Source organism: Miniopterus natalensis, chromosome 2 (assembly GCF_054644295.1).
Source record: "Miniopterus natalensis isolate mMinNat1 chromosome 2, mMinNat1.hap1, whole genome shotgun sequence".
Lineage (NCBI taxonomy): Eukaryota > Metazoa > Chordata > Mammalia > Chiroptera > Miniopteridae > Miniopterus > Miniopterus natalensis.
The window spans coordinates 23,877,036-23,895,732 of record NC_142082.1 but is presented as its reverse complement, the minus strand read 5'-3'; the positions used below and the strand labels follow the sequence as shown (position 1 = coordinate 23,895,732).

Genomic DNA, 18,697 nt, shown 5'->3' with positions numbered 1-18,697 from the left:
TATGGGTAGCTCCCGAGAAAAATGCGTATATACACACGTATGTGTACTTTGGATTCCTTTTCAGGGGAGGCAAGAGCTGAACATTCCTGGATTCCAAATTAAGAATTCCTCATTTAGCCCTACAGCCTTACTCCACAGATGAAGATGAGGACCAGAGGGAATGAATGCAAAGGTATTTAAATAAAAACTGTTTATAGGCAAATGTAATTGGATAGAAATTAAAATCTAAACTGTTAGATATCAGTGAGTTTAAAAATATCTTTATCCCTTAGCCCTCTCCTGTGTCAAAACAAGTGGCCTATTCTTCTGGTTTATCAAGCAAGATAAAGTTTATCCTAGAATAATTGTTACAAAACTTACTCTTTTAATGTCAAGATTAAAATTTTTTTTCCTTGAAAAGTGTTATAATAGTAAGTGAATTAGACTTTGAAAAACATCAAACTTCTAACTGCCCTTCTTCAGTTTATCCCTATGTGATACTGTCTTTCCCTCAAATAGTCACAGAACACATTCCCTTTTGATACTTACGGAAGGGGTTAAATGAGATCAAGTGAACACATATAAGCGTTCTCTTAAAAAGGCGGTTTTGCACATCGTTTGTGGCCTTTGCTTAAGCTGTTTAATTAGAGAACATCAAAAATTTTATAAATCGGTAAAGGTCGCCACCACGAAGGGAGCCGTCTCACCACCCTTCCCTCGGAAGGCTCCTCACCACCCTCCCGGAAGCCCCTCGCGGCCCCCCGCGGGGAAACCCCCCGAGTTCCGGTTTGCCTACTTTTTCATTCCTCTACGAAACCTCGAACCGTAGTACAACTTTGTCTGACTTACTAAACACTATGTGAGAACCGTTTATAGCGCATGGGCCATAGCTTCTGTTTTGGTTGCTACTAGTATTCCATGGTAGGACTCCACCACGATTTACACAGTCGGCCCTTAATGGGTATTTGGGTTTCTACAAATCGTATGATCAGTGGCCGCTCTTTTAAAGAAATCGGCGCAATAACCCAACGAGCTCAGCTTTACCCCTGTCCTTCAAGCCAGCAGACCCAATAGAAAGTATTGTTCTCCACGCCAAACCGCCCCTGAAAAATGAACGGAAGGAAAGCACCGGCGGCGGAGACGAACCCTACAGCTCCCCGCCGCTCCTCCCCTTACACAGATCCTTTCTCCCTTCCGGAAGGTCGAAGGCCCGCCCACTTCCGCAACGCCGAGCCCGCCCTACCACGGGCCTCAACCAATGGCCTGCTTCCCAGTGAACGTTACTTCTGACCTCAACACTAATCAGAGAGAGCAAGAGGAACTCCTCGCGAGAGGTGAGGTTGAAGCTGCCTCCGCCATCTTGGAGATGGGAGACGAGGGATGGTTGTGGTCCTCCTGCTAATGCAAACAACAAAACGGGCACATTAGGCACCTCCGACTGAAGCTATCATCACTGTAATTGTTGGCCAAAGCTACAGAAGAAGCGAGGGTGTCAAAGCCGAGAGCGGAGACTTCGGTAACAGCTTCACCTGCCTGCCGAGGCGGCAGAAGTGAAACGACTGACGACCGGAAGGATGGTGCAGTCCTGTTCCGCCTACGGCTGCAAGAACCGATACGACAAGGATAAGCCTGTTTCTTTCCACAAGTAAGTACCCCTTCCCCCCTGCTCGTGCCGGGGGCGCGCGGCCGGTTAGGCTCGCGGGGCGGAGCCAGGCGCGTGTCCGCGCGAGACCTAGAGAGAGGGGCGTCGGCAGGGGCGGGGCGCGGCCGTGCGGTCCTCCGGGTCTGGGCGGTGGGCGTGCCCGCCGTTGTCCGAGCCCGCGCCCTGTCGCCTCGGGCTGCGCGTTCTCGGCGCGCGTCGCCGGCGCTATCGGCGACCGTTCCTCGCGCCCGAGTCCGGGCCGCTGGCGCCCGGCGCACTCGCCGCCTGCCGTTGGCGGATTCCGGGCCGCGCGGGCAGTGCCAGGAGGCCCCGCTGGCTGTGAGGGCCCCAGGCCGAGAGGCAGCTGGGTTTCACCGCCAGGCTGTAGAGGAGCCAGATGGTAGCAGCTCTTTAGAAGTAAATCTGAAGTAAAAACAGACCTATAAAAAAACGGAAGTCACTCTTTTTTCGCCCTTGCTGTGACCGGGAGGCCGGCATCACCAAGGCGTGGCTTTTGGCCAGGCTCTAGGGACAAACTTTAAGGGCAGTTTCCGGTACTGCTAAGATGAGTAGTTGATGTTTTAAGCGCACAATAGTGATAACAGCGCAGTGATAATACGGACATGATGAAGGCCATAGTAAAGGTCGATGCGCGCTCTTTCGGGCGCCCGGAGGAAGCCCGTGGAGAAGAACCCGCCTCCGCATCTTCCAGGACTTTTATCCAAAAGGCGCTGCAGTCAGAGCCTTGGAGGAAAAATGTTCTCTTGGGAAAATACCGCAAAGTGAAAATGACTTAATGATAATCAAATATCTGCGAAGTGTGACACAATGGCATTTTTATTCGGCTAAATTCAGTGCATTATTTACAAATTTTCTTGCATTTACATTAATTTTTTTTTTTGCAAGAGTTCCCGACTATAAAGATTGGTAGCTAAGAAATTGGAACCAGTGGTAAGTTACATGAATTATTCATAGCTAAATAATCACACAAGCAAAATGTTAAGTATTCTTTAAGTTTTTTGGTGGGGGTCATTTCTGTTGATGAGCGGATGTGGGTGCATTTTTATGTTTTTGATCTGGTATGAGGGGGACGCACAGAAACGAGCGCCTGCCGCACGGAGGGCTCGCGTGTTGGCGCTGCCCTCTGCCGGGAGGGGGTAGAACAGCACTTCCGGGGTCAGCCCAACATACCCTAGTGGTCACCTCTTGATTTATTGGAATTTCTGAAAGCCAGTGAATGGACCTCTCCAGTGTAGGAATCGGTCGAGATGGTGGGTGACATGATCACCTTTGTTCAGCCCTCTGCCTCTCCGTTCTAAAGAATGGCAGAAGAAATCTAAAAATACGGAAAACCCTTCATTGGCGCTGGGAACTAGTTAGAGATGAACGTTCACCCATCAGAAATACTGAGGTTCTGCTGGCTGTTAATTCATTGAATCGAAAGGAGTAACCTCCTGCATCTCATCATTTTGAGAGTAGATGGGAAAGATCTTGACAGAACCTCAAAAACAACCTGAGCACTTGTAGCTCTTGAGTCAGAAGGCCCCAGGGTGCTGAAGTTTACCAGTGATTGTTACCATGGTTTGCACTTGTAGAGGCCATTTCTAGCAAGGATCTCCTAGGACTACTTCTTTCCCCAGTTTCTACCCGGTGGCAGTGGGGATCCATTAGGTCATCATGATAATAGCAGAGTCAGGCTATCTAGCATACCTTTCATGGGAGAGAAACTGGAACATACATTAGAAACATCCTTCTTTGGCTTCTTTCCAGTCCCCCCAGCTTACTAAATCCCTGACCCGGAAAAATAAAATCACAATAAATTTAAACTCTTTCTACATCCCTTTATCTGGGCTTAATGGATATATTTCAGTAGATTAAGAGGTAAATAAAAATAAATAATTTTTAATTTCTTTATCATTGCTATTTAACTATAATTTGATTAATTCATATTTGTCAGGCTGATTCTAAGAGAACTAGAAACTTCTTTTTCTCAGTCTCTAAATATAAACATGCAATTTTGTTTTACAGTACACAGAAAATCACCTGTAAAAATAATTAATATGGATTCACCCTATAGTATGCATTTTACTTGAAATTTTTAGTGCCTTCAATATAAAAAGTATAACAATAATAAATGAGATAGATTAGAGAGCTACACAGTTTACCCCCCTTGTGTATTTAGATATGTGTGGAACTACTGTATCTTTTAGTGAAAGTTACTATAATGGAGGGGGGGAAACAATATTACGCATTTGGGCCCTCTACTCCAAACCTTTTTCAGCTACTTTTCCCACTGCATGAATCAATCAACATGGCTTACTTTTAATATGTATATTTTTACATTCTGTAAATTCGTAATTGGTCTGTCTCATTTAGATTGTATATGTTACTATATCTGACATTCTTATAAGTATTGTGTGATCAGTAAGATTTCTAGAGAAATGCTGCTTTAAAAAACACACACAAAAACACCATGCTGGGAGAGGTGACTTACATCCCACATTAGTGAGTGGTCACTTTATTTGTAGGATCTTTAAAACAGGCACATTTTAAGTGAACTAGAGTGAATAAAGGCACAGTGAATTACAAAAAAAAAAAGCAGAACTAGAGTTTTAATCAAATACTCCTTAGCATGCTAACACCAATGTAAGGTGGTTTTTTCCTAAGCAGGGAAGTTTGGATGTGCTTTTTTTTTTAAAATAAGGTCAGAGAACTGAATTATATCATTTTCTTAGGTTTCCTCTTACTCGACCCAATCTTTGTAAAGAATGGGAGGCAGCTATCAGAAGAAAAAACTTTAAACCCACCAAGTATAGCAGTATTTGTTCAGAACACTTCACTCCTGATTGCTTTAAGAGGGAGTGCAACAACAAGTTACTGAAAGAGAATGCAGTGCCCACGATATTTCTTTGTACTGAACCACGTGACAAGGTAATATGTGTTTTAAAATACTGGCTTTTCTCCCATTTTTAAAATTAATATTTATTGTGGAAAATTCATAGTAGTATCAAGAAAATAAATGTTACCTGGAACTACTACTTATAAATAACCACTGTTAACAGTGATATACTTTTAAAAAATACAAAATGTAATTTATTAAAGTTAAATATCCTCACCTTAAGAAACTCAGTCAAGCTTTGTTATTTAAGATCACTCTGTACTCCTACTTGTATGTTGATCAGTTTTGGTTTTTCTTTATTGGTGACAGTTCAGTTTCAAAGTACTTTTCCCCTCAGTTTTAAATACTCAGTAGTTCATTAAATTTTATTAATCATTCTGTCTCTTTCTTCCATCTCATTTCTACTTCAGGTAGGAAAATATAATTAAAACTTTAAACTATTTCCTCATTTTGGGATTTTTTTAACCAAGCTTCATTTAAAAAGTCTGATATTCCTAAATTCCACAGATGAATTCTTTTAAACTGTTATTTCCAGTTATTAAATTCAAACATACTTTGCATTATTGTTTTAGAAGGAAGATCTGGAGCCACAAGAACAGCCTTCCCCACCTCCTTTAAAACCTCCCATTTCCCAGGTTGATGCTGCTATTGGATTGCTAATGCCTCCTCTTCAGACCCCTGATAATCTCTCAGTTTTCTGTGATCACAACTATACTGTGGAGGATACAATGCACCAGAGAAAAAGGATTCAAGAGCTAGAACTGCAAGTTGAAAAACTCAGAAAGAAGCTCAAGACTGCACAGCAACGATGCAGGAGACAAGAACGACAGCTTGAAAAATTAAAGGAGGCCATACACTTCCAGAAAGAGAAAGACATACCAGAGAGAGGTTTTGTGTTTCTCCCAGAAAACTACTTTGAAATAGTTGAAGTACCAGTATAGAAAAAATGAAATTTGTATTGGTTTTTAATAGGGCAATACCACATCCCCTCTTCTAGCCTATAAAGGAGTTTTGTTTGGAAAAATAGCACTTGATTACTTGTATAAAAACAATTCAGAATATTTTTTTAAAATATAGATATATGCTGTAAAATTGTTAATTCTTTTGTTTGTAATTTTGGGGTTTATACATTTTAACAAAATATTTTTAAAGTTATAAACTAACCTCAGAGCTGCAGTGTAAGTTGGTTTCAAGACTGAGGGTTTTTGTTTTTTAATTTGAACATTTATAGAAATGTGAAAATAAAAAGGAAAGAATGAGAACAGTACAGTAAGGATGATTTAAGTTGAAAATTTAAAATTAACTTAGTTTATTGAGAGAACTTAGTTATATTTTAAATCAGAAGATGGGTTAGATAGTGGGACATAACTTCTCAGAATATATATAATCTTACAAATTTTTATTTGTAAAGTCAGAAGGTTCACTTATCTTCCTTGATCACTTGTCAAAGATAAAGTGGCAAGTCAATACTTTAAAAAAAGATAGGATATCATCAGAGCAGAAAATGAAGAATGGATTTTTAAAAAGTGGGCCCCTCTTTTTTGCTCCACTGTCTAGCATTATAAAATTAAAAGTGTGTCTGCAGTGGAAGAAACTCTAACAAAGTAGGCATTGTCATCAATGAAGTAATAAAAATGTGGCCTGATCCATCATCTGCCTTTTTCTCTCATTACCCCTGAGCAAGTAAGGGACAGCCAGTTCCCCCAACTGTAGTTATATTTGCATCCAAATCTCTGACAGATATGTTGTGTCAGTAAAGTTTGATTTTTACCCTAATGTGGTAATCTTGAACTTGACTAATTGATTTTGGTCAGGGTTTCACATAAAAAATGATTTCTTCACTTTTAACACAAATTAGAAATTATATCCCATTTACTTACATGATTTGTATTCAAAAGCAACCTAATATGTAGCATTTCTTTTCCCGAATGTTGAGATTTAAACACTGAGGTTTCTGTTCAAACTGTGAATTGTATTCTGACTGTGATAAATTTTCATATATTTGAAGTGAAATCTGTTCTGAGTAAACAAATACTGCCATAGTACTTATCTACTTAGAGTAACTGTTTCAACTATAATTATTTTAAATTTCAAAGTACACTGAGATAGTGGAAGAGTGACAGACCTTTTAAGGCAGTATTAAAGATACGAAACGCTGTTCAAAAGTGTTTTTTGTGGACCTGTTTTTCAGTGTAATTCACTGCAGTGCTGTCAATAGATAGTACTTTGATTCATGGAGATTGGATTTTTAATGAACCAGTATTTCAAAAACAACGTTTTGATTAGAAGATTACTTGAAGTTATGTAGTCTGGTAATATTTAGAACTAACTTTAATGAATCAGCGCACTTTTTCCAGTTGTAAAGTCTCCTTTTCATCTCTCTGGCAATTCTTGGAGGATATGTGAGTAAATATTTTGCCAAAGTATATATATTTTTATCTAAGTTGTAATCTACATAAAAGAGAATCTGTGTGTGTGTCTCCAGAACCAAGAATCCAACATTGAATTGTAAAAGTGGTAATAATAATTACTAAGCATCTTAGCATTATGACTTAACCTGAAACTATTTTCTTTTCATAACAGACATAAATCCATATTTGGAGAGAACTGAGCAAGAAACATGTATACTAACTGTTGGCATATAAATAATTTATCCTAGTTTAACAGATTTTGAGGTACAAGTGCTTATTTCTGAATTTGAGATGTAACATTTGCTGAATGTTTTTAAATTCGTTTTGTGTATTATTTATGACATTGCCAAGAAAAGGAGAACATTTAGGCTAAAATAAGTCCTGTTCAAGCATTATGAAACTCATCTGAAACAGGGACAAGGTCTCAATCTGAAACACTTGGGGAGAGGACTCAGGAACAGCATATTCTGAAAGGTAACATTTATTTTAAGCACATATAGTAACATACTAAAATATACACCTGTGTGTGATATAATCTGGCAATAATGGTGAGAAGAAATAATTGTTTCTTAATAGAACTTCTAGGAAAATGATAGATTCTTAGAATTTTAGAATTAGAAGCGACTTAGAAATCATTGAACATTAGCCCAACCTCTAAACCTTGACGAAATTTCCTTGTAAAATATCTCCAACAGTGGTCATCTGTTCTCTGTTTGCCGTTTACATTTAAGGAATTCTGCTTAGATTCTTTAAAATGGGTTTTGGGAGTAGAATAGTATTAGTTGCCACTATTTATACTTGTTTATAGTACAAATATAAACTTCACTTTGAACTGCTGCCTAGTTTGAACTGTCAAATTCTAAATTACGGAAGTTTTAAATTTTTGTAAAATAATTTAAATGTTTAGTAATTGTATACCTGTCATGTGTGCTAAAAATATTTCTGTCATTGCAGTAAAGAAACGGTGTATAAAATTATTAGCAAAACTTTTTTTTTTTTTTTAATATATCTTTATTGATTTCAGAGAGAGGAAGGGAGATAAAGATAGAAACATCAATGATGAGAGAGTTGTCACTGATTAGCACATCCTCGATGGGATCGAGCCCGCAACCCAGGCATGTGCCCTGACTGAGAATCGAACCGCAGTCTCCTGGGTCCTAGGTCAATGCTTATCCGCTGAGCTGAGCCATTCCCAACCAGGCTTAGCAAAACTTTTTACTTGGAAACCCAAGTACATGAGATCGTTTTCCTTCAAACTTTCACTTGATAGGGACTTTTTTAGGTTAAATTAATATTCTCTGATCATCTTTAGTTATCAAAAAAGTTATACATACATACACATACCCAACAATTATGGCTTTTATAAAACCAGTAGTAAGGTGACATAAAGTAATGTATTTAAAAGTACACATCATCTGTAAAAAGCAAACTGCATTTGTGTTCCAGAATTTTGGAAAGCTAGCCAGCCATGAGCAGCAATGAAGTTGAGAAAGGTGAACAGATGGGCCTACTTGGCTATTACTCTTCCTAGTATTGTGGAGTGAATTGGGTGACCAGTGAGTGAGGAGCATTGCTCTTGTCCGATGGTAACTTGTGTTTCTGAGCATTATGGTTTAATGCAGTTGTATATTAAAATGCAATCCTTGATGTGAAAGAAAAAGAGCAAACAGTGATTTGCAGACAAAAAAGCAATTATAATTATTGTACTTAAAATAACAGAAAAGTTTGCTCAAAGTAATGTCCTCTTACAGTTACATGTCTTGATATCATTTTTACCTTGGATGTGGTTTTCTTCTGAGATATTTTTCTTGGTGATAAATATTTTTTAAACTTTAAAAATCTGTTGAGAATTTTTATTTTCTAAATTCATAGGATTTTGGGTTCTGATATCAGATATCCTAAGGGATATGAATAAACTTTCATTGTTTTGAACTATTTTTGGTGAGACAAACTACAATATTAATAAATAGACCTGACTTCTGGAATGGCTACATGAGGAGCTGTGACCAGCTCCCCTCCATACCTACCATAACTGGTGAAAGAAATTTCTTTTCTTTAAACAACCGTTTAAAGTCCGCATGTGGTCCTAAGGGTATATAACAAATGAAACATTCAGGAAAACCTATATCTGTGTAAGAACATTAAAAATTTGTGGCACTTAAGCCACAACCTATTCTCTCCCTCCTCCCCCTCCCCACCCTACACCAAACCCACAGCTCTACTACAGTAGATCCACTCTGAGTGGAGGTATGTATGGCCAAGAAGACAGTGCTCCCTCTCTTCCCAATCAAGGATATGGTATCTTTGGGTGGCAGACTGCCAGTTTTTCTCTGGCCCCTCTAGCTTTGTGTTGCAAGGCTAAACTCCATAAGTGCAGCCAAGAGGTCAGGATTCCCTTTTCCCAACCAGCTCCCACTCATAGGATGGAGGCTCTATCCCAGATACAGCTGGCCAAGAATACTGGGACCGTGATTGCCTTTCACTGGCTTGCTTATAGGGTAAAGTTTCCATGCCAGAAGCGCCAACCCAAGAAGACTAGTGGCTTCCATACTAATTGTGCTCATAAAGCTGGCATATCAATCCTAGAGAAGCAGGTCATGGTTCCTACTCCCAGCAGCAGAAAAGTGACACACTTTTTTCCCCAGGGAGTGGCAGCCCAAAAGAACCAGGAGCTCTGAAGCTCTTCCCAAAGGAACTGATTTGGAAGAGGGGGGCGGGGTAAGTTCAAGACTGAGGGTGCACTAAAAAACAATGGAATTTAGTGGTAAGCAATTAGGAGGCTGGTAGCTCCCCTAACACAACAAGCTAAATTAACTATTAGACAACCAGGGAGAGGTAAGAGGCCCTCCTGCAGTCAAAACAAGCCTCAAAGACTACCTCTCCAAAAGGGCCCAACCAAATCTAATTCAATCAGATTGCAGAGCAATTTGTGCCCCAGGGCATCATCAAAAACAGCAATCAACTGGCAATTGAAGCTAAGATCTGACTGTGATACCAATTAAAGCAGATAGGTCTAACAGAAAACAGGAAAATATTCAAAGAAAGGCCTGTTAAAACTTCATCCTGGTGACTATGCATACTCAAGGCTGTACCTTCTAAGGAAATCAGAAGGTTCTCAAGCAAAACTGGAAGCCAAAAAAAACACATCCTGTAAACCAAGAACCCAATATATTTCAAAACTGCCCTTCACAAGTGAGAGAGAAATTGTTACCGTTGTGATTAGCTAGATAATAATAGGAAGAAAGCAAAGGGAAGGCCAGACATCATAAGCTTGGTCATCTGGGCAGCGTCACCAGGAAGCTGCAACTTTACACTTCCCAAGCAACCACTAATCCACTCCCTGCAAATCACAGGGGGAAAGGGGTCCAAAAAGGGACGAAGGGTGCATGCACAATGAAGTCGGGGTGACATAGGGAAGGTGCTTGCCCGTCAGTCTAACCTGGGAAAAAGGTAATTGGCCAGAGGGGTGGAGCCAATGCAAGCACACAAAATCCTGAAGGCTTAATTGGTTAAGCTCCTAGTTATAACCCAGAGACAAAGAATTCTTGATCTCTTGCTTTTGCCTCTGTTTCTCACTTGTTCTGACACACCCTCGCCCTGGGCTTCCAGTGCCGTGTAGCCTTAAGCAGCCACATGACCAATGGCCATGCAGACCCCACACACAATGGACTGTGGCTGGGAACACAAGCTAAACTGGCCAGATGCTAGACTGGACTGTTCTTTAATATGGAGCAAAGACTCTGGACAGTGGCTTTAATTCTAGCTCTGCTGAAGACAAAATGGGACTTTTTCCATGGTGAAACGGGAAATGGGACCTTGGAGAACTCCCTTAATGTTACATCACCAATAAAGCTTTCCACAATACCTCACCCTCCCATGGGGGCCTCAGGAAATTCTTGTTCCCATAAACAAAAGCTGAAGGAATTCATTAGACCTGCCCTGCAAGGAATGGTAGAATCCTGAAGGTTGCAATAAAAGAAAACACTAACTTGAAGCAGTATGGAGACGAATTAGGGTGTAATAACTTTAGGATGTAAAATGTAATCTCCATGGTAATGACAAAACAGCATAGAATGTACACAAAAAGAAATGAGAAGGGAATTAAAGTGTTTCACTATAAAAATCAGTGAAACACAGAAGATGACGACAGTGCATCCAAATGTCAATTTTCCTGGTTTTTACAAATCCTATCAGCTGCCCACTGCCTCTTACTTTTTTCAAAAAAGTGTAAGATAATCTCTTCCCAACAATTCTCCACTCCAAATATATAATGATACTGAAATATTGCTATTACACAAAGCAGCTAAGTGACAATTCAGAACAGAATATAATTAAAGGCCAAAATTAGTGGTTGTGACAAGTAAGATGACTAGCCTTTAGACCTTTTTTCACTTTATTTTCCTTACCTGGAATGACCTCCCCTCCCCAGCACCTGGGAGAAGCCTTTGGCCTTTTTGGCCTCCTAGTCACATCTGGTTACCCCCTACTTGGTATCTTTCCTGTACCCTGTTAAGCCTTTTTATGGTAGTACTTATAATACAGTATTGGACTTCGTTGTTTCCATGGATGTGTGTCTCTGCTAGACTGTAAGATACTGGAAAGAAGGGTCAGGTCATTCACTGTGGTCCTCTAGTAGCCTGCTCAGCACATGATAGGCATTCAGTTGTTAAATAATATCCAAAATGTGGAAATGAGACAAAGGATGACTGTAAATCCCTTCAGAATCATACCAGACCATTATCTAACAGGCTCTCCAAAGACTTTAATTCTCTAAGAAATCGTACCTTTGTTTACTATTTACTACTGATTAGGGCTAAGACTCTGAAGTCATAAGCTAACCTATAGATTTTTTCTTGGTAGGGATGCCTGAGATTGTTGCCAGGTAGAAGAGATAACCCAAAGGTTGCAGTTCTATTACTCTGTAGGATATGAACCTGTTTTGTGTCTAATCCAACATATTTCAGCCTCTGGCTTCAGTACCGACATGTATTTGGTCTTCTGAATACTCTGAACCAGCTTTATCATCCTGCTCCTGCCTTCCTGAAGGGATTAAATAAATATTTGACATGTGCTCTCTTTATATTTGGGTGACGTCATGCTTTCAATTTTAAAAAATTATACTTTGACATTTTGGAAGCCTCACCAGGAGTCCACGGGGACTCACCTGTCAGAGCCAATTAAGCTCTGTTGCCCAAGAAGTGCACTTCATGGGCTGTTTAACACATCTTTTCTTGGCTCCCAGAATGAATCCCAAGTGGAAACAGAACTTTACTTTTATTGATTCTCTGGTTCTTCCTCTCTCTTTTTTCTTCTGATTCCATGTTTTTTATATTGTTTCTGGTTCTTGGTCATTTGTTAGTCCTTTCATGATTTGGGCTCTGTCTTTTTCTATGACTGGGTCCAGAATTGGTGTGTAATGGACCACTAAGCCTCTATGAATGGCAAGAGAACACCCTATGTACAGGGTGCCTCAAAAAATTTATACACAGTTTAACAGCTGATAGCTCAATTTTGAAAATGGAATGTATTTTAATAAACTGCCTTTATTCAAAGTGTGTGTATATATTTTTTGAGGGGACAACATATCTATATGACTATGGTTTGTATATGGCCAACAAGGTATTCCCCAATGGTGGAGGCAATATTTGGGAATCTGATTTTAAAGTTTATCCATTTGGTGATCTCTGTTGAGATGATGGGGATCTCTGCTGCATGAGAGATAACAGAGAATTTGGTTTTGTTTGTCTATTTGTGAATCAAAATTAACTAGGAATATGTCTTGTCATCTGGACTGATGAGTTTTCATTTTCCTCTGACCAATGACTGATGCTGTAAAATTGAAGCTGTAGGCTCTCTGGGTGTTTATGAAGCTGTAATTGAGAAAAACCTTTACTTCTTTACATATATGAAGTATTTTCTTACACTTAGAGGCATTCATAAATTTGATGACAATCTCTTAAAATAGGAGCTCTGTTCTGATTGGTTCACAGAGACTAATTGAGTGTTTTCATAAATCTAGTGCTCCAAGAATTCCCAGAAAATAAAGAAACAGAACTTCTAATATACAGGGTGGGGCCAAAGTAGGTTTACAGTTGTGATTAGGCAAAACAGTTTATTGTTGTATTATTTATTCTTGCATTATTTTCTGTATGAACAACTATAAACCTACTTTTGCTCCACCCTGTATTAAATGTAATAGTCTTTTTCAAAATATTCTCCTCACAGAAACTGCTAGTTCAGAAGTGATTTTCTATAAGAAACCAAGTTCATGTAATTAATGTGAATCTTTGGACAAATCAGACTGGATCAACAATGCCCTATTTTCTTATGGACATATGAGGAAACCCTTTCTCCTTCTTTATATAGATTCCTCTAACATATAATTTAGTAGACTATACATTTGTAAAGTGAGATGAATTGTTTCTTAAATTTTCTTACTGAACCCCTCTGAATTCAGGAACAAATATTTCTACTGAGTCTTTTTGTTTATATGGCAGAAAATAGAGAGAGAATATGTCCCAATTAATTTTATGTGGTCAATGTACCATAACTAGGCAAAACGGTGTAATTAAAGAAAATTGCAGGCTGAGCTCATTCACTCTGAGATAAACTCAATTTAAGTTTATCCCCCAAATGCAAGTCTGGGAAATTCTATTAATGTGATTTACTAGATTAACAGAATAAAGGAGACAAACCAAATAGAATTATCAATATATGAAGGGCCAGAAACATAAGTTTTAACACACATTCATAATTTTTTAAAAAACCAAATCTTAGAAGACAGACTGCAGAGCACTACTTCCCAGTTGATCAAGGGCTGTACAAAGGTGCTGTCTTTCAGTATTTCTATTCAGTGCTATGCCACATCCTAGCACAGTGTAATATAAGATCAGAAAAATAGGTAAGAGGAATAAGAACTTAAAAAGAAAAAGAATCATCAAAATTCATAGAAAATATGATGTCTTCACAGAAAATCCAAAAGAGCCTACAAATAAAGTCTTAGGGACTAAAGAAATAATTTGACAATGTTACTGGACACAGAATCAGTGTAAAAATTGATCACATTAATATACCTTAGTACTAAAAAAATCAGTTAGGAAATGTCATTTTGAAACAATACATTTGCTTAAAATGTTGAACCACTATATTGTAAACCTGAAACTAATATAACCAACAGAAAATTGTATACCAACTATATTTAAATTAAAAAATTAATTTAGCCCTAGATAGTTTTCCTCAGTGGTTAGAGCATCGACCCTCAGACTGAAGGGTCCCAGGTTTGATTCTGGGTCAAGGTCACATACTTTGTACTTCGGTTGCAGGCTCGATCCCTGGCCCTGGTGGGGGAGAGTGTGGGCGGCAGCAAGTCAATGTGTCTCTCTCACATCGATGTTTCTCTCTCCACCCCAACTCTCTCTGAAAAACAATGGAAAAAATATCCTCGGGTGAGGATTATAAATAAATAAATAAATAAATAAATAAATAAATAAATAAATATTAAAACAATTACCTTCTTGCTATCTAATCAAGAAATTCAACATTTACACATAAGGATATATTCTAGAATGTTCGGAGAAGCTATGTTTATATTAGTAAAAAATTGGAAGCTATCTAAATGCCCGTCAAAAGGATTATGGGAAATAAATTATATTTAATAGAATTCTATACAGCAGTGGAAATGAATACACTGGTCAACATGGATGAATCTCATAAATATAATGTGAGTTTACAGAGTAACCTACAGAAGATTTCATACTGGAGATTCCACACAGGATAATATCATCTATATGAACTTTAAAAACATGCAAAATAATACCAGCATTGCTTGGAGATACATATATAAGAAGAAAAAATATTTTAAAATGCGTTGGGATGATATACACACAATTCAAGCTAATGGATACTTCTAAAGGGAGGTTCAGTCAGGGCGGGATATACAGGAGATTTCAAACTTTATTGATAATACTTTATTTCCTAAGCTGGCACATTGACTGTGCTGTTGTACTTTATACTTCATGTCTTATTCAAAAGCTGTTTTTTAAAAATTGCAACCAACAGTCAGTAGGTGGCAGGAAAAGCTTGGTGTATCTGCAGTGTCTGAAAAAAGAACACAGGTTTTTCTTCCCCAAATCACACAAAAATGCCTCCTTTAATGTCCCTGTGGTCACACGGCACTCTTTAAATTAAAATAAATTAGCTAAAAATAAATAAATAAATAAATAATAAAATAAATTAGCTAAAACTGTTATTTTCTTTTTTCATACACATTTGCATTCTGGAATTCATCGTTCCTAATCACTTTCTAATATGGCAACTCTAACTTTTATTCTCCTGGTGTCACTACCGCAATGCTTTTGTGAACCCTGCTTGCACTGCAGTTCAAGATGACAGAGGGTTATTGCCGCATACTTCACACACACACACACACACACACACACACACTCTATCTCTTTCTCTCTCTCTCTCTCTCTCTCTAAAGCTTCAACCATCTCCTCACTGCTCCTTATGCTCTCCCCCTCCTAGGATGCAGTCCACCAACTGTATTCTGAAATCTGCTTTTATATTCACTCCCAAGAACTTTCTTCTGTCTTTTTTGGCCCCCAAATTCCATGGAAATTAAACACTTATCTTAATTTGTTATGTAGAGCAATGAAGCACTGTAATCTAGCTCAGCAAAAAGATCCACCTGCATGTTTTCCTAAGTAACACAGCAATCTTCTTCCTAACAGATATTCTGGTTTTCCCCTAAAACAGAGTTGAAAATTGAGGGGCAGGGTCTGAATCTGGCCAGCAGATGTATTTTGTGGAGCCATAAGCTATTTAAAATGCTTTTTAATTTGTCAAAATTAAAAAGAGAAAGCACATAAAACGGAAATCTTACATTTCTTTTGAAAAATCAGAAACTCTGGCAATACCATTCCATGTGGCCCAATGGGCTGGAGCAGAGCAGGGCTGCAGGCAACTCTGGAAGGGACATATGCAGATCAACTTCCCCGGCCCTTTCACCCTTGGCGGCTACTTGTTTGGTCCTAAACAATGAGAAAACACGCCTTTCCACGTTTTTTTAGAAACCCAATATGACTATACCTTTTATTCTCTTTTAATAAACTGACTTTCTCTTAAAATTTTATATTAAACCCAAACCTTATGATTATGACAAAATTTCAGACCAAAAACTTCACTTGATTAAATTTGTTAGAAGTTCTCTGAACGCCTGCAGAACAGAACTGGGGTTTCCAAATAAGTGTCTCAAAAGTACATATAAGCCACAGTAAACAAAATAGCCCAAGCTTTTCGATTCAGTCCAATTTGGCCCTTGTTATATAAATATGACCTTAAGACTACAGTTCTTAAAGTAATTTGATTTAGTGTTTAGCTTGAGAGCTATCATAATCCTGTCTCTTAGCTCCTTGACATTTAAAATGCCTCTTTACACAGAAAGAAAGGGTTAGTCCAGCAGGATTCAGGCAGCCTAAGCACAGGCTCTAACTCTCTTCTCTTGCCACGATTCCTGGTGGTGTCTGAGTGGATAACCTTCATTATTGTCTTGCCTTTACCATCTCACTGTTTTACGCATAAATATAATCCCTACATGTTGTATTTATGTAACAGATCATTCCCTCAGTCAAATAAACATATTACTGCTAAAGGTACAAAGTGTTATCAAATATGACTACTTGCTTTAGGAGGTTATCTTCCAGTTTGGGTAAGTGGTTTGGATTTGGATTTCCATGCCCTAATTAAGGTTCTTGAGGGTGAATCCTGTTGATCTTAAACATCCATTTCACTCCAGCCTCCTTGCCTGTGACCGGCTTAGGACTGGGAGTGTGACTTAGGTCTCACACCTGAGGTGAAGGGGGCCTCTGGGAAAGTTCTTTGTTCCCCTAAGAGAGAGTCACAGGAGATACACCTCTGGTGGATTGGAAAAATGCCTCTTAGCTAACTGAAACTTCGTTAAAATGCTAGAAGAGGGATTAAAAACAGTATATATTCACAAGGGCAAAATGATAGGGGGAAAAAGACAAATTTTGGAAGACAGAAGAGGGATAGGTGTGAGTGATAACTCACTTACTGAACCCAAGAAAGCAGAAACCTAAGCCAGCAGTGAGTGGAAAAAGCCCTAAGTCCGCTGGCCCTGCAGGACACCAGAAATGCTAGGAACTGGAGGCGCTGGGCACTGACGAAATGAGGGGTGCGCGTAAGGATAAGAGCAAGAAAATCGTTCAATGTCAGTATAACAAGTACTAGACATCAGATCTCCTTTCCTCCTGTAAACAAAAAATTGTATTACCTGCCTGAGGGGCCCATTTGCACACCAAAGCCCAATGAGACCCGATCAGGAGTTTGCAGTCAAGAAAGTAAGGGTTGGAGAAACAAGATGGCGGCGCAGGTCACAGCTGCGCCCGCCGCCTCCCGCAACCACATCACAATTAGAGCTAAAATACAGAGCCACCAGCACTCAGGGCCTCCTGAAATCCGGCTGAACAGAAGCCCCACAACCAGGGAGCTGAAGGAGCATCGACACCGGTAGGAGGGGGGAGACGCGGGCGGATCATGGAGAGGCTGCCCCGGGCCCACACCCGGTGCCGCGGGTTAAACCCGAAAGGGAATCTCACGGTGGAGGTTTCCCGGGGGAGGGAGGGGTCCCAGCCCCGCAGCAGGCCCCCAGCCCAGGGCTCCAGGGCCAGGAAGAGACGCCCCCACAACTCCGGGCTGTGAAACCAGCGGGGACTGTCCCTGAGGGTCGGGAGGCTGCGGGAGCCCCAGCAGCTCCTCTAAAGGGCCCGGCACGGACTCACTCGGACGCTCCCTCTGAGCCCAGCGCCGGGTAGCAGATGAAAGGACCTGGGACACTCGGAGAGGAACTAACCTGCCTGAGATCCGGGCGAGAGGCGGAGGGGCGGCTTCCTCCCAGGCAGAAGGGCTGGCGGAGGCCATGGCTCCTGTGGCGAGTCCTCCCCGCACACAGCTGGCAGGCAGGCGCCATGTTTGAATCCCCAGCACCTGACTCACACCTTTGGCCCCGCCCCGTGATTCCCGGAGGCCCCGCCCCTCCCCACCTGCAGCTCATCCAGGCCATTTCCAGGGGCTTTTCTGTGCAAGTGGCCTCTCCAGCCTCATGCTTAGGACTTTCCTAAAATCTCTCCAACAAGCAGCAGTGGGCCCCATACAGCTTGATAAGTGGCCCCAGGCCTGGCACTAGCGGCAGCCTGCATTGGCTCATAGCTTGGCCTCTCCTGGACACCACCAAGCCCAGCACAAGTAGCAGCCATCTGCGGTTTGCTGTGTAGCTCCTGCTGGGTGGCCCTGGGCAAGGCACTGGCAGAGGCTGACTTTGCACCTCCCGGGAGGCCTCAGAGACAGTGCACCTGGTGGTCAGACTCGACCATGCTGGATTACAATCCTACCACATCCACGAGTGACCCACTCAAGGGGGGCGCTTGGTGAACACCAAAGCTCCACTGAAGTAAATCCTGCTCCATAGGGGTGTCTCCAGCACAGCAGCTCTCTGGCTGTAGTTGCAGCTGGTCCTCACAGCTGATTGGTCTGGAGTCAGATCCTCCCAGTGACACCAACAGCAACCAAGGCTCAACTACAACAGGCCAGTGCACACAGCCCACACAGGGGAGCACCTAGAAGGCTCAGCTCAGGTGACTGGGGAGGCTGAGCCACTGGACCCTATGGGACACCTACTACACAAAGCCACCCTACAAATTCCAGGAGATACAGCAGCTCTATGTAATACATAGAAATAAACACCTGGAA

The 18,697-nt window shown here is 40.5% G+C and overlaps 1 protein-coding gene across 1 annotated transcript; it reads left to right on the top strand.

Annotated features, from left to right (window-relative positions):
* The first annotated feature begins 1,345 nt into the window (after positions 1–1,345).
* Positions 1,346–8,867, top strand: THAP1 (THAP domain containing 1). Its single transcript, XM_016195596.2, has 3 exons — positions 1,346–1,624; positions 4,357–4,552; positions 5,093–8,867. The coding sequence occupies exons 1-3, from the start codon at positions 1,554–1,556 to the stop codon at positions 5,459–5,461; spliced, it is 636 nt and encodes a 211-aa protein (XP_016051082.1). The 5' UTR covers positions 1,346–1,553; the 3' UTR covers positions 5,462–8,867.
* Positions 8,868–18,697: the final 9,830 nt, after the last annotated feature.

Coding starts and splice junctions, on each gene's coding strand:
- THAP1 (XM_016195596.2), top strand. CDS start 1,554: ATGGTGCAGTCCTGTTCCGCCTACGGCTGCAAGAACCGATACGACAAG. Junction 1,625..4,356: donor AAGCCTGTTTCTTTCCACAA/GTAAGTACCCCT, acceptor TCATTTTCTTAG/GTTTCCTCTTACTCGACCCA. Junction 4,553..5,092: donor GTACTGAACCACGTGACAAG/GTAATATGTGTT, acceptor TTATTGTTTTAG/AAGGAAGATCTGGAGCCACA.